This window comes from Macaca fascicularis, chromosome 14 (assembly GCF_037993035.2).
Source record: "Macaca fascicularis isolate 582-1 chromosome 14, T2T-MFA8v1.1".
Taxonomy (NCBI): domain Eukaryota; kingdom Metazoa; phylum Chordata; class Mammalia; order Primates; family Cercopithecidae; genus Macaca; species Macaca fascicularis.
In genome coordinates this window covers 88772653-88785765 of record NC_088388.1, presented here as the reverse complement: position 1 = coordinate 88785765, position 13113 = coordinate 88772653, and the positions used below count along the sequence as shown (strand labels likewise).

The 13113-nt window shown below is 41.1% G+C and overlaps 2 protein-coding genes across 2 annotated transcripts; one reads left to right on the top strand and one right to left on the bottom strand.

The window, feature by feature from the left end:
- Window positions 1–670: 670 nt before the first annotated feature.
- LOC135967097 (tripartite motif-containing protein 51) lies at window positions 671–10730 on the top strand. Its single transcript, XM_065528843.2, has 6 exons — window positions 671–1310; window positions 1592–1687; window positions 3474–3704; window positions 4417–4439; window positions 5393–5490; window positions 6567–10730. Exons 1-6 carry the CDS (start codon window positions 870–872, stop codon window positions 7064–7066), a joined length of 1389 nt encoding a protein of 462 aa, XP_065384915.1. The 5' UTR covers window positions 671–869; the 3' UTR covers window positions 7067–10730.
- LOC135967098 (ankyrin repeat domain-containing protein 33B-like) lies at window positions 8342–11889 on the bottom strand. The gene is made up of 2 exons (XM_065528844.1): window positions 11495–11889; window positions 8342–11235 (listed from the first exon to the last, which is right to left on the bottom strand). The coding sequence occupies exons 1-2, from the start codon at window positions 11802–11804 to the stop codon at window positions 11045–11047; spliced, it is 501 nt and encodes a 166-aa protein (XP_065384916.1). The 5' UTR covers window positions 11805–11889; the 3' UTR covers window positions 8342–11044.
- Window positions 11890–13113: the final 1224 nt, after the last annotated feature.

The following is a 13113-nucleotide window of genomic DNA, read 5'->3' as shown; positions in this document are numbered from 1 at the left end:
ATGGCCTTCTCTCTGCCCTTTTTTTCAGTCTGAGCTCCCAGCTGATTGGATGGTGTCCACCCACATTGAGGGCTGCTGTTCCCCACTCAGATCACCAACTCACATGTCTCCCTGGAAACACCTTCACAGACTCCCCCAGAAATAATGCTTCACCAATTCTCCATATATTACTTAATCCAGTCAAGTCAACACCTAAAATTAATAATAATGCCATAGTAATATAATTATACATATTTCAGTTTTAAAAAAACTGACAATATGTGAGTTCACAGTTTGAGTAGCCCAAGGAAGAAGTTAATTTAAGCCACAAGAAAAATAAATCCAATATCTTTCATTATTTATTTTCTGTCCTAGTGAACATAGACTACTTTAGTTGTTGTCTTTTTGTTTATCTGGTTTGTTGGTTTGTTTTGGGGTTGCTTTTGTTTTAAAGAGCCAGGCTTCTGGGTCCCTCTTTCTGAAAATATGCCATAGAGCCCTCTGACCATCTTCTCGTGTTTTCTTATCCAGTGTAGGTTTTCTACTCCTCTCCCATAGTCATTCAGTAGTTACTTGAAAGAGGAATAGGGAAAAACATGATTTAATCTAGACCACTTAAGACTAAACCCAAGTTTCGTATCAATCCCAGGGAATAGGTTATTGAACAGATTTGCATCATGTTATGGCCAGGAACTAGGAGCAGAAGAGGTTGTGAGTCATCTAGTCAGTGGTGTCTGCTATAAAGCTTGAAGACTCTCTTTGTGTATAAATTTTTCAGTTTTATTACAGAGGAAATAGTTTGTTCTGCTTTAATGAGCACTGTTGAGAAGAAAATATAGCTATCACATATCACCACATGTTCAGAGATTTTCACCAAACCAGACCCCAAAATGACATGCTGCTCTTTCTTCCTCAGAAACATGAATTCTGGAATCGTGCAAGTCTTCCAGAGGGAACTCACCTGCCCCATCTGCATGAACTACTTCATAGACCCAGTCACCATAGACTGTGGGCACAGCTTTTGCAGGCCCTGTTTCTACCTCAATTGGCAAGACATCACGGTTCTTGCTCAGTGCTCTAAATGCAAGAAGACAACACGGCAGAGAAACCTGAAAACTAACATTCGCTTGAATAAGATGGCTTCCATTGCCAGAAAAGCCAGTCTCAGGCAATTCCTTAGCTCTGAGGAGCAGATATGTGGGACTCACAGAGAGATAAAGAAGATGTTCTGTGAAGTGGACAAGAGTCTGCTCTGTTTGCTGTGCTCCAACTCTCAGGAGCACCGAGACCACAAACACTGTCCCATTGAGTGGGCTGCTGAGGAACACCGGGTAAGTGATGCCTCTGAACATCCATTTCTATAAAGGACACAGGAAATTCTTGTAAGTCTGTTTCTTTGGAGATTGGATGATGCCATCTCTGTGTCCCTTTAAGCATGTCTGTTATGAGCTTCCTTGGCTTCACGCCTCTCAGATTTGACAAACATTTGGAGAAACAAAGCAAACTATTTTCTATGGACCAATTTGTCTCTCATTTGGGGTCCTTCGTATATTAGAGAGTGAATGATACTTTAGTGTCTTCACTTGTGCTTCAATTCATGGCTCTTTTGCAGGAGAAGCTCCTGAAGAAAATGCAGTCTTTATGGGAAAAAGCTTGTGAAAATCACAGAAACCTGAACATGGAAACCACCAGAACCAGATGCTGGAAGGTTAGTACCATGTTACTCTACCTTCTTCAGTAACTTATGGTGAACAAATGGGTGACTCTTAAAATAGGAACTTGATCTCAATCCATAATATTTCTGGAATTCAATAAAAAAGGAAAAAACACTTGAGAAAAAATACCCTAATTTTTTATATAAGATAATGTGACTCTTTGGTAGGATTTCTAACCAGACCAGAGATGTTACCCAAGCATGCTCATCTGTCTCCATACAAACCTATAGCAATACACCAGCAAATACAAGAAACTGGGCCATTTCACAGCGTTCCCATTGGGCTGCCTGGATAACTTCTGGGCACAAGCGTTATTTGGCAGACATGGAAATTTCAGGTGAACTTTCTAAGGCTGAGTCAGCATGAATTTGAATCCAGGTGGGCAAATATATTTGAAATGTGAGTTAAATATCAGGCAGAAGGAGCAAGAGTGCAAATTTAGAGGAAGCATGAAATTAAGTATCAGAACTAATTAATATTGAATAAGTCATAACAAGTAATGGAAAAAGTGGTAAGAAATGTAGACTCGTGTCTTGATGAAGACACAAATATGCGAGAAATATGGGAACTAGTATGTAACATAAGGAGAACTTTAGGGACTTGAGAAGAATTCTAGAAATGATTTTGTCTTTGTGGCTGTTTATCTTGAGGGTATGATATCTAATATTAATTCATTAATTCATTCTAATATAAATTCATTGAAAAATATTTTATGAATGCCTAGTATATGTCAAATATCAACCTAGAAAATTAAGTGGTTTTTAAGAAGAAAGAAAACATACAAATCTTGCAATTGAAATGAAAGAAGCAAATGGTCACCATGCAGATATGTGAAGTACATGATGTGTTAGAGGGTAGTAGTGTATTTGGAGAACAATCAAGCAGGAAAGTAGAAAAGGAGCACAGAGGTTAGGGACTGGGGATGAGGGTTTGGGTTTTAATTAGTGTGGTCAGAAAAAAGGCTCATTGAAAAATTCACACTGAAACAAAATATCGATCAATAAGAAATACATATATCCTCCTGTTTGCCTTCCCCTTCCTCATAAATGTAGGAATATATATGTGTATCTGGCTGTGGGTGTGTGTATATATATATATATATATTTGGATATATGTGAGGAATATATATACACACACAGATACACATAGATATTCCTCATATATCCATATATAGCTATATATGAGAAATATATATATGAGTACATATATGAGAAATATGTATATATATGAAAATAATTCTAGATATAGGAAACAGCATGTGCAGTAATATTTCATTTCCATTTATTTGGGGGGTTGAGGAACCACAAAGAAATCCATGTTGCAGATTAGGGTGAGTTTGGATGAGAATAAATGAAACCTAATTAGACTATGTGGTGCTGGGTGAAATGCATTGAGTTGACAATGCTAGTCTGTGGTCATTGCATAATTTCTCATATAATGGGTTTACATAAATTGCCCCAATTCTCCAAAAGAGAAAGAATGGTTTCCTATCTAGCCAATATTGCTCGATAGTTTAATTCTTAAGCAAGAACTGTGTTTTCTTTCTATAAATGTGTGTTGGAAGAGAGAAATCCATTTTTATATAACTATCTTAGAAAACATTTTATCATTAATCAAGTAAACATAACTGGGCAGAAACACCTATGTTGATATTAATGCAGAAAAAAGGAGAGGAATAAAATGTTGTGGAAATATTGGATGTTCAGAATGCTAAGAGGAATCAGTGAACTTCAAGAGAAGATGGATACAACATTTCTATTTTGACTATTGTCACTGCAGGATTATGTGAGTTTAAGGAGAGAAGCAATCAGAGCTGAATATCAGAGGATGCCTGCATTTCTCCATGAAGAAGAGCAACATCACTTGGAGAGGCTGCAAAAGGAGGGCGAGGACATTTTTCAGCAACTCAATGAAAGCAAAGCCAGAATGGAACATTCGAGGGAGCTTTTAAGAGGAATGTATGAGGATCTGAAGGAAATGTGCCATAAAGCAGATGTGGAGCTACTCCAGGTACGGGCTGACCATGGGGTATCAGGATGTAGAACTTTCACATACATGGGTGTTTTTCCTCTCTCCTGAAATCCAACCCCACTTTACTTCCATGATTTGCTTCTAAAAACACGTTTCTATAACTAATGCTACTCAGTTGGGAGGTTATAGCCTCTCCTATGGATTCTACCAACCGAAGGTCCCTCCTACTTTATCCACCAGCAACAAAACTTTGTGGAATGACCAAGGTAACAGCCCCAAGAAATATTTCCCATCAAAAGTCAATGATATATTTAGGATTTTTGAAAGTGGATAAAATGAGAAGTGATTCATTTGCACTTAGGTTAATTTGGAGACACGGCATGATGGAGAAGTTGGCGAAACTAGGATCACATTAATATTATTTTGAGATCCACTCATTTTGGTAACAGGGCTTAGGGAAGATGACTGAGTAGCTTCTTTATGGTTACAGCAGAGCACAGACTCTGGGGGCCTCCTCTTCCTTCACTTGGAAAGAGAATGTCTTCAAGACTGAGACTTTATCAGAACATTAATTCATGACATATGACAGACTGGGATTTTCATGAGAAAAGAAACAAAAAATGCTTTCCAGGAGGGAAAATTGTAGGAAAATAATATCTTCAGAAACTGCCTCCAAATCTCACAGTGAACTTAGTGGAAATTGCATCATGTGGAAAGCACTAAGCCTTTCTTTTTCTTTTTTATCTTACAGGCTTTTGAAGACATATTACACAGGTGAGTGCATACCAAGATTTTAGGAGCTGCTCTATCAGTTTCCACAAATACCAAGCAGGAACTTTGACACTGAAGGCATAATTGATTCAGATATTGATGTTACCTTGTGCTGGTTGTACTTTCTCCATCCCCCACCCCATGTTGTCTTCTATTTTGTTGCTATACTCAGTGATTTTATTAGGCAGTTCAATGAAAGTCCTGCAAAACCAAAAAACAGACAAAATATAAAAATAAAAATAAAAAAGAAAGAAAACAAAAAATCGGTGAAAGAAGAGTAAGAATGTGAGCATCTCTATTCCTAATTTCCTTTTTATTGCTCAAAAACCTGCATATTTGAAAGAGAAAATGTTACATTTACTACATGGCTACAAAGTCAACCAGGGGAAGCCAGGGAGAAAAAGGAAAGTATTTTAGCAGTGAAAAGTGTTGATGATTTCTAGTTCATATTTAAATATATAATTCTGAAAAACAGATGAGACGAACTATTTGGAATGTTTGAACTGTGTAGGCCTCCAGAGAACCTCAGATATAAAAGGCAGATCTCCCTGCCTGGAGCATATTTCAACACCCTGGCCTTGAGAAGGAAGCAACAGATGCAGCAGTCTTAAAAATAAACCCACCTTTCCAGATGGTGATATCAGGAAATTCTGGTGAAGTCTGGAACCCAGAATTTTATTTTTGAATATTCTCTTGGTCTTAGGATTAATGATCCTTACTAATTTGGAGCAATAAGAAGAAAGACCCAAATGAATTCTCACTCAGACAGATTTTTCTATCATGCTTGAAAATCAGGAACTGTGAATAAGAATGAATCTGAAACAGAAAATGATAATTTTGGAATTAGCAAATGTGTGGGTTAAAGGGAGTCTCATGAAATGTCTTTTCAATAAAAGTAGTTGATTTTTATGTACCTTTTGGCTGTAGATGTGGTAACTGCATCTTTCTCCTTGCAGGTATGAGTCCCTGCTGCTGCAAGTGCCCGAGCCTGCGAATCCAGAGCTCAGTGCAGGGCCCATCACTGGACTGCTGGACAGGCTCAATGGATTCAGAGGTGAGTGTCAGCCCATTGGCAGAATTCCCACAGTGTATCACTTCTTGTTAGAATCATGGGGGTAATATTTTACCCTTCATCAAATCGTTATTTCATTTCAGAAGGAAGTGAGCGATATGACTATGCAACCCTATTTTATCTGTGTTTCTATTTATAGTCCAATTTATAACATGAAGAGTAAAACATAGTGAAAAACAAATATGTTCTGGGCTCACATGGATAGAGCTATATTTTGGGTAAATGGAATGACATAAGAAATAAAAAATTGAATAAATGGAACAATGCTCAGAAGGAAGCTTAATAATCCAAAGTTACATAAAAATTTTACATTTCTTTACTGTATTTCACTTGCATTGTTAAAAAACAGTTTTTTGGGGAATAGAGTTCACAGCAGTTTGTTGGAGTATTTGTATCTTCTTACAATAAATGTGTATTATTGATACAATGTAAAAATTTGACTTGCTATGTAAAAAGAAAGAAGAAATTATTTTGTAAATAGAAAGTAAAAATAGAAATGATAATTTCAGTTCAGTTACAACATGAAGACCTACATGTAAAATCTAAAATTCAGTTTCAATCTAGGGCTAGCAGGGAAGTCCACAGAGTGACTGGTGAAATATTTTGCAAAAATCTGCCTTAAGTTACCACTTATAATTTGAACATATGGACTTTTATCCAGTTATCTAGAGCAGTGCTTGAATAAACTAAAATCTTCCCATTCTTGTCAAAAGTATATCACTAGTATTTAAGAACAAGAAATATTTTAATAATGACCTTGATAGCTGAAGGGCATTCGGGGCATATAACATTTCACTTTTACATTGGAAATTGGATTAAAACAGGCTGGTTTTATATTCAACTCTCAATTTTTGAGTTTTCAATACATTTTCAATGTCTGTTTTTAGGATGTTGTTTTTCCTATAGAGAATATTAATCATCCTTATACTTGATTAAATGTTGTAATCAAAATTCTCCTGTCCTTGTAACTTCAAATTTCTTGGTAGAACAAATTTTCCCTCAAGAAATCTAATTTCTATTATTTACATATATCTATATATTTTTTGTTATTTTTGCAGTTGATTTTACTCTGCAGCCTGAAAGAGCCAATAGTCATATCTTCCTGTATGGAGATTTGAGAAGCATGAATGTTGGATGTGACCCTCAGGATGATCCCCACATCACTGCAAAATCTGAATGTTTTCTTGTATGGGGTGCTAAGACTTTCACATCTGGCAAATATTATTGGGAGGTTCATGTGGGGGACTCTTGGAATTGGGCTTTTGGTGTCTGTAACAATTATTGGAAAGAGAAGAGACAGAATGATAAGATAGATGGAGAGGAGGGACTCTTTCTTCTTGGATGTGTTAAGGAGGACGCTCACAGCAGTCTCTTTACCACCTCCCCACTTGTGGTGCAATATGTTCCAAGACCTACCAGTCAGGTAGGATTATTCCTGGATTGTGAAGGTAGAACCATGACCTTTGTTGATGTTGATCAAAGTTCCCTGATATACACCATCCCTAATTGCTCCTTCTCACCTCCTCTCAGGCCTGTCTTTTGCTGTAGTCACTTCTGATGAGAGATAAGTCAGAAGTGTGTCTATATGCTGTGGGAACCCATTTGTCACAGAAAGCCCTCTTTTTTGCACCTCATCAAACAGGACAAATAAGTTATATTCAATGTCTTTAGTTGCATTCTAATGTCATCAAACCTCATTTATAGTGTTTCTATTAAATATGGTGAAAACTTTAAAACCACGTGTATTTGTTCTTTGTTTAATCGCTTTTGGAAAATCATTCCCCATGATGTATGGAATAGAATATATTCTCTGGTTTTTCATTATTTCTGAATGTCACAAAGTGAAATAATAGATGACAGAGTTGTCTAAACAAAGTTAAAATCAAAGGAACAAAGTAGGGATCTTGGGCTTCATGAAAAAACTTGGAGGGAAAAGACTCAATGGTAACCTGGCAATATTTTCTGCCTCTTCATCTAATATTTTCTGTCTCTTCATACTTATCCATGTGTTTTATTTATGAATCTATACTTTGAGGTCATCTTATTTGACCTCCTATGCTGTGCTGATCTTTCTAAATCTCATATACACAAATGCTCATACATTATTAGAGTGTTTTTCTACAGTGAAATTTACAAGGTGATCAGGACAATGCTGGATCAATTAAATATTCAAATGGACATAACTGAATACGGACCCCTAGCTCAAACCATACACAGTTCATTTCCACATGGATTCACATTCTGAAGGTGAAGGGAACACAATAAAATATTCTCACAGAGAAAGATTTCCTAACCAAGACAAAAATGTAACAATTAAGAAGGAAAATTTAGTGAGTTTATATCAAAAATGATGACTTCTGCGTTTCAAAATATACCACCCAAGAATTAAAATGCAAAGGAAGAGTGGAGAAAAATATTTAACCCAACATATATGCAATAAAATACAATACATGTGATTAATGAATGTAATCAATAAAAGAAAATGAACCCAATATAAAATTGGGAAAATATTTGAACAGGCACTTCATAAAATTGGAGGCATAAATAACTGGACAAATATGTAAAAGGGATTACTTGTATTAGTCCTCAGAATAATAAAAATTAATCCATAAGTTGAACTACAGGCGTCCATAAAAATTAGCAAAATTTAAAGACACATAATATTGTGTTGTTGTGAAAGACAAAGAATCAGTGAAAGTTATTCATGGCTGGAGGGATGTAAACTGAAATACTTCTTGGCAAACTGACTATGAGCATTCCTTATGGGCTAGATATTCTAACTCTAAAATAGATTCCACAGGTTGCCTATGTGTATTTCAAGATAAACACAGTGTTGATCATTGCATCAATTTTTATTGTAGCTCCAAATTGGAGACAAAATAAATACTAGTCAACAGTAGAATTGCTAAATAAATTGTGATCTCATCATAAAAAATAATTCTGTAAAACAAAGATAAGATGAAATTGCAATAAATTAATGAATCTCAATGAGAAGAAGAATTGAAACACACAAATGTTATATTATAGATAAATATATTTAGATAAATTGTGAACTCCATTAATTGATACTAGAAGTTAGAATATTGAATGATATTTTGGGAGGTAATCGTTAGGAAACTTAAAAATTAACCAGGATGAGATACAGGAATCATTTCAATCAAAGAGAGAAACTAAGTATTTTTTCAGGCAGAAGAAAATTATATACATATATAAAATATTTTAATGTATAAAATAAGAAGCTTGAAATAAATGAATTTGATGTTATGCCTAATTTTTCAAATGCATATATATGTATATATATACACACACACATAATTTAATTTATGGTAAGTTAACATCAACATTAAGACATAAACATTTTTTTATTATTATACTTTAAGTTCTGGGGACATGTGTAGAACGTTCAGGTTTGTTACATAGGTATACATGTGCCATGGTGGTTTGCTGCACCCATCAACCCATCATCTACATTAGGTATTTATCCCAGTGATATCCCTGCCCTGCCCCCCACCCCCCAACAGGCCCTGGTGTGTGATGTTCCCCTCGCTGTGTACATGTGTTCTCAGTGTTCAACTCCCACTCATGAGTGAGAACATGCAGTGTTCACTTTTCTATTCTTGTGTTAGCTTCCTGAGAATAATGGTTTCCAGCTTCATCCATGTCCCTGCAAAGGACAAGAACTCATCCTTTTCTATGGCTGCATAGTATTCCATGGTGTATATGTGCCACATACATTTGTTTTACAGTCTGTGAAGAGATTCACAGAATATCACATTTTAAGATCTGTATTTACCTCCCCATCTCTCCCGTGTGACACTGCCCAGAGCAGTGCCTTGAGAACTTTTGCAGCAGGGAAAGTGGCTTGGAGAAGCGTGCCTGGGAGACGATGTGGCACTGCCTGGCTGGGTCCTCGGCTGACAGAGGTGAGGGTAGGGCTCATAGGGACTTGGTAATGCTGTGAATTATGTATGTGTGGCAGGAAGGTGCCACAATGCCAAGGTCCCACGTCTTCGAAATTCCATGAGGTCCGCATGAAGTTGAAATAAACACCAAGGGCAGTCCTCAAGGGAAAAATAAAAGAAACCTCCACATAATGGACTCTTTGGAACTGAGTCTGGAAGAGAGGGCTGCCTGGTCCACTCCAGGAGAATATGCCTAAAAGAAGTTTGCTTCCCATTGCATTCTCTTTGCTTGTTCTAAATATCACCTCCTCCCCATTCCTGTAATTTGCATCATTCTGGGCTCCTTACTTTTGCTGCATCCTTTTTTTACATTTTAAGGACGCCTGGATTCGATTTACATAGGAGCACATAAGGCTTAATTTTGTATTTCTGGTAATCATTTATTATATTTCCCCCATTTTATCAAATGACACGTTTTTCTCATGTCTATTTTTAATATGTTAAAAATTTTGTATCCAGTTTATCTAAAACTCCTTGCTTAAAATGGGTTTAATTCTAGCAAGCTATACATGCTTATCGCTGCATTGTTTTATAATTTGATGATAAATGTTTTCCCCCAATATATGACTGTATGGATACTTTTTAAAAAGATACAATAAAATCCGATCTCTCTGTCTCACTTGATTAAGTGGCTGAACGAGTCAATACCTCCACCAAATAGAAATATCCGGCCTCACTTAACCTAATAAATAAGAACATCCAGTGTGCACGTGCACCCACGATGAGAAGACCAAAGCAAACAGCCAAAAAGGAGAGAATCCCATGATTTCTGTGTAAACTCCTACAGGTAACATAAATATTTATTGCTAGAAACAGTATTTTAAATAAAAGGTTTTCAGGCAAGTGTATTAAAACTGCCTTGGATACAAGGGCCCTATCACTTGTAAAACTTAGCAAATCGGATGACGATTAAAAATACAAAATTACACAGAAAATACCCTTCAATAAATTGATTTTTTTTTTTTTTTAATTGAGACGGAGTTTGCCTCTTGTTGCCCAGGCTGGAGTGTAATGGCGTGATCTTGGCTCACTGCCACTTCTTCCTCCGGGTTCAAGCGACTCTCCTGACTCAGCCTCCGGAGTAGCTGGGATTACAGGCATGTGCCACCATTCTCGGCTAATTTTGTATTTTTAGTAGAGATAGGGTTTCTCAATTTTGTTCAGGCTAGTCTCAAACTCCCAACCTCAGGTCATCCGCCAGCCTCGGCCTCCCAGAGGGCTGGGATTACAGGCGTGAGCCACCGCGCCCGGCCTAATAAATCGATCTTTAAAAAAATCTTCATTGAGGTATTCTAAAGGGAGTCTTTAAGGCCACATGCCCGCTAGGTGTACTGATTCCTAGGGTGGTTGGTGTCAGGCGAATCAACGTGGCTCCTCCCCCAGCCCCTTCCTGGGAGCATCCTAGAGAGACAGCGTGGAAACGCACGCGGCCCGGTGGTCCCGGGTGGGGCCATGGTGCCCAGCCCCGCGGCCTCCTCCTGCCCTCGAACCCCACGTCAAGCATCCGCGGACTCTCATGTCCTCTTCTTACAGGGCGGCGGGCGCTTTTCCTGCACCTTGGCCTATCACTTCTTCTAGGCCTCCTCCGCCTCCCGTTTCTCCTCCTTGGTCACCTTGTAAGGCCACTTTGGTATCCGCAGGTGGCTGCTGTCCTTTGTGCTGCCCTTCCGCGCGACCTCTCCGGACTGGAAGGTGGGCGCCGGCTCCATGCTGAGGCTGACCTGGGGCACCACCACGCCGGCCACAAGCTGCTCCGCTGAAAGCCCTGCAGGGGCAGAGGCTGGCCTTCAGCGGGGCGGGGGTAGCGGAGCCCCAGGACCCCTGTAGCGGGGCAGGTGGGAGGCCGGCTCTTGCGGAGCCCTCCTGGGAGCCCGCGGCCGCTGGGCCGGGCCGCTTGGGCTGCTCTGCGCCCTCCGCTTCCCTGCCTCCTGCGCCCGCCCCCTCCCCCAACCCCCCGCCGCGCCGCCAGAATTTCCTGCAGAGCCAGGATTTCCTGCAGCGCCAGCCGCCTCTTACGCACGCACAGAGTGCTCTCGGGGGACAGTGTCTGGCACGCGATGGCCACGGCGGGGCTGTTAGAGGCTCGTGGTCATCCTGACCATGTGATCCAGGGCGCCCAGATCCTCCGGGCCGCGCACGGAGCGCAGCGTCAGCGCGGACAGCTAGCAGTCCTTGAGCTTCTGCAGGCGGTTCTTGGAGAACTCGGGCTTCCGCGCCCTCTAGAGGAGCGGAGACAGCTGAAGCTGCTACTTTTCCCTGAACTGCTACCCGCAGGGGCGCTCCTGGAGCCTCTGCATGAAGCCAGCTTGTAAACGGCCACTCCTCTGGCGACATCCCACGACGGGGGCCCTCGGGTGGAAACTCGCCCCTGCCAGCTCAGGGCTGGGATGCGATCGACCAGGCATGGCGGCTTTCAACCGGAACGCGTCCCTCCTTCAAGGTCAAGACCCGGGACATAGTTCAACAAGTAGTTGGTGATTGATGATAGCGTGCCCTGACTGGGCCAGAACAGCCTCTTTAGTAAAACAGCATAGGAACGTGATGAAACAGATGCTCAGCTCCTTTCTCGATTTTCACTTTAATTCCGTGATGCCTCTGTGTCCCTCTGACGACATTTCTCCTGGGATCTGTGACTCTGCGGGTCTTCAGTGCCTACCAGGAAGGGTTCCTGGCCCTCATCAGGCATGAAAACCTCAAAGCCCTCTGTCCTCAACGTGGGATCCCTGGGCCAGCGGCATCAACCTCACCAGGAAACCTGTTCTTCTGCTCATTCTTGGGCCCCACCCCAGGCCCATTCAAAGAAAGACTCCAGGGGCAGGGCCTGGCAGCCTGTGTTTCCACCAGATCTGTGTTAAAGCGCAAATGAACCAGCCCAGGTGATGCTGACGCAGGAAGCCCAGGCTGAGAGGCAGTGTCTAAGGCAACTGTGTCCATGGGGCCAGGGGCAGCTCCTGCCTGTGCAGCTATGATTAGGGCTGTGTTCCCCTCCCTGTCCTGTCAGTTGACCTCAATGTGGGAGCACTCATCTAAGGCCACCAGGGTCTACCCACAAAGCCGTGATAGCAGGCGACATTAAGGCCGGTCCAGCCATTGTGGTCAGTCTCCTGCGCCTTCTCAACGGTCACCCCACGCTGCACCAGCGTCCACAGCAGCCCCATGCCTCCGGGACGACCTCCAGGGCGCTCTCCACGCTCTCGATGCCGTGCTCCTACTCGTCCTGGAAAGGATAATTGTCCAGCCAGGGGCGGTGGCTCACGCCTGTAATCCCAGCACTTTGGAAGGCCAAGGCGGGCGGATCACGAGGTCAGGCGAGCATCCTGGCTAACACAGTGAAACCCTGTCTCTACTAAAAATACAAAAAATTAGCCAGGCGTGGTGGCGGGCGCCTGTAGTCCCAGCTACTAGGGAGGCTAAGGCAGGAGAATGGCATGAACCCGGGAGGCAGAGCTTGCAGTGAGCAGAGATCATGCCACTGCACTCCAGACTGGGTGACAGAGCAAGACTCCCTCAAAAAAAAAAAAAAAAAAAAAAAGTCCTCAGAGGCGATGCTGCGGGTGGGTGTCGGGCAGACTGGAGAAGTCCTGGAACTCTTTGTAGTAAGCGCGATCCTCCTCGACCTGTGCGCCTAGGGGTGGGGACGGCA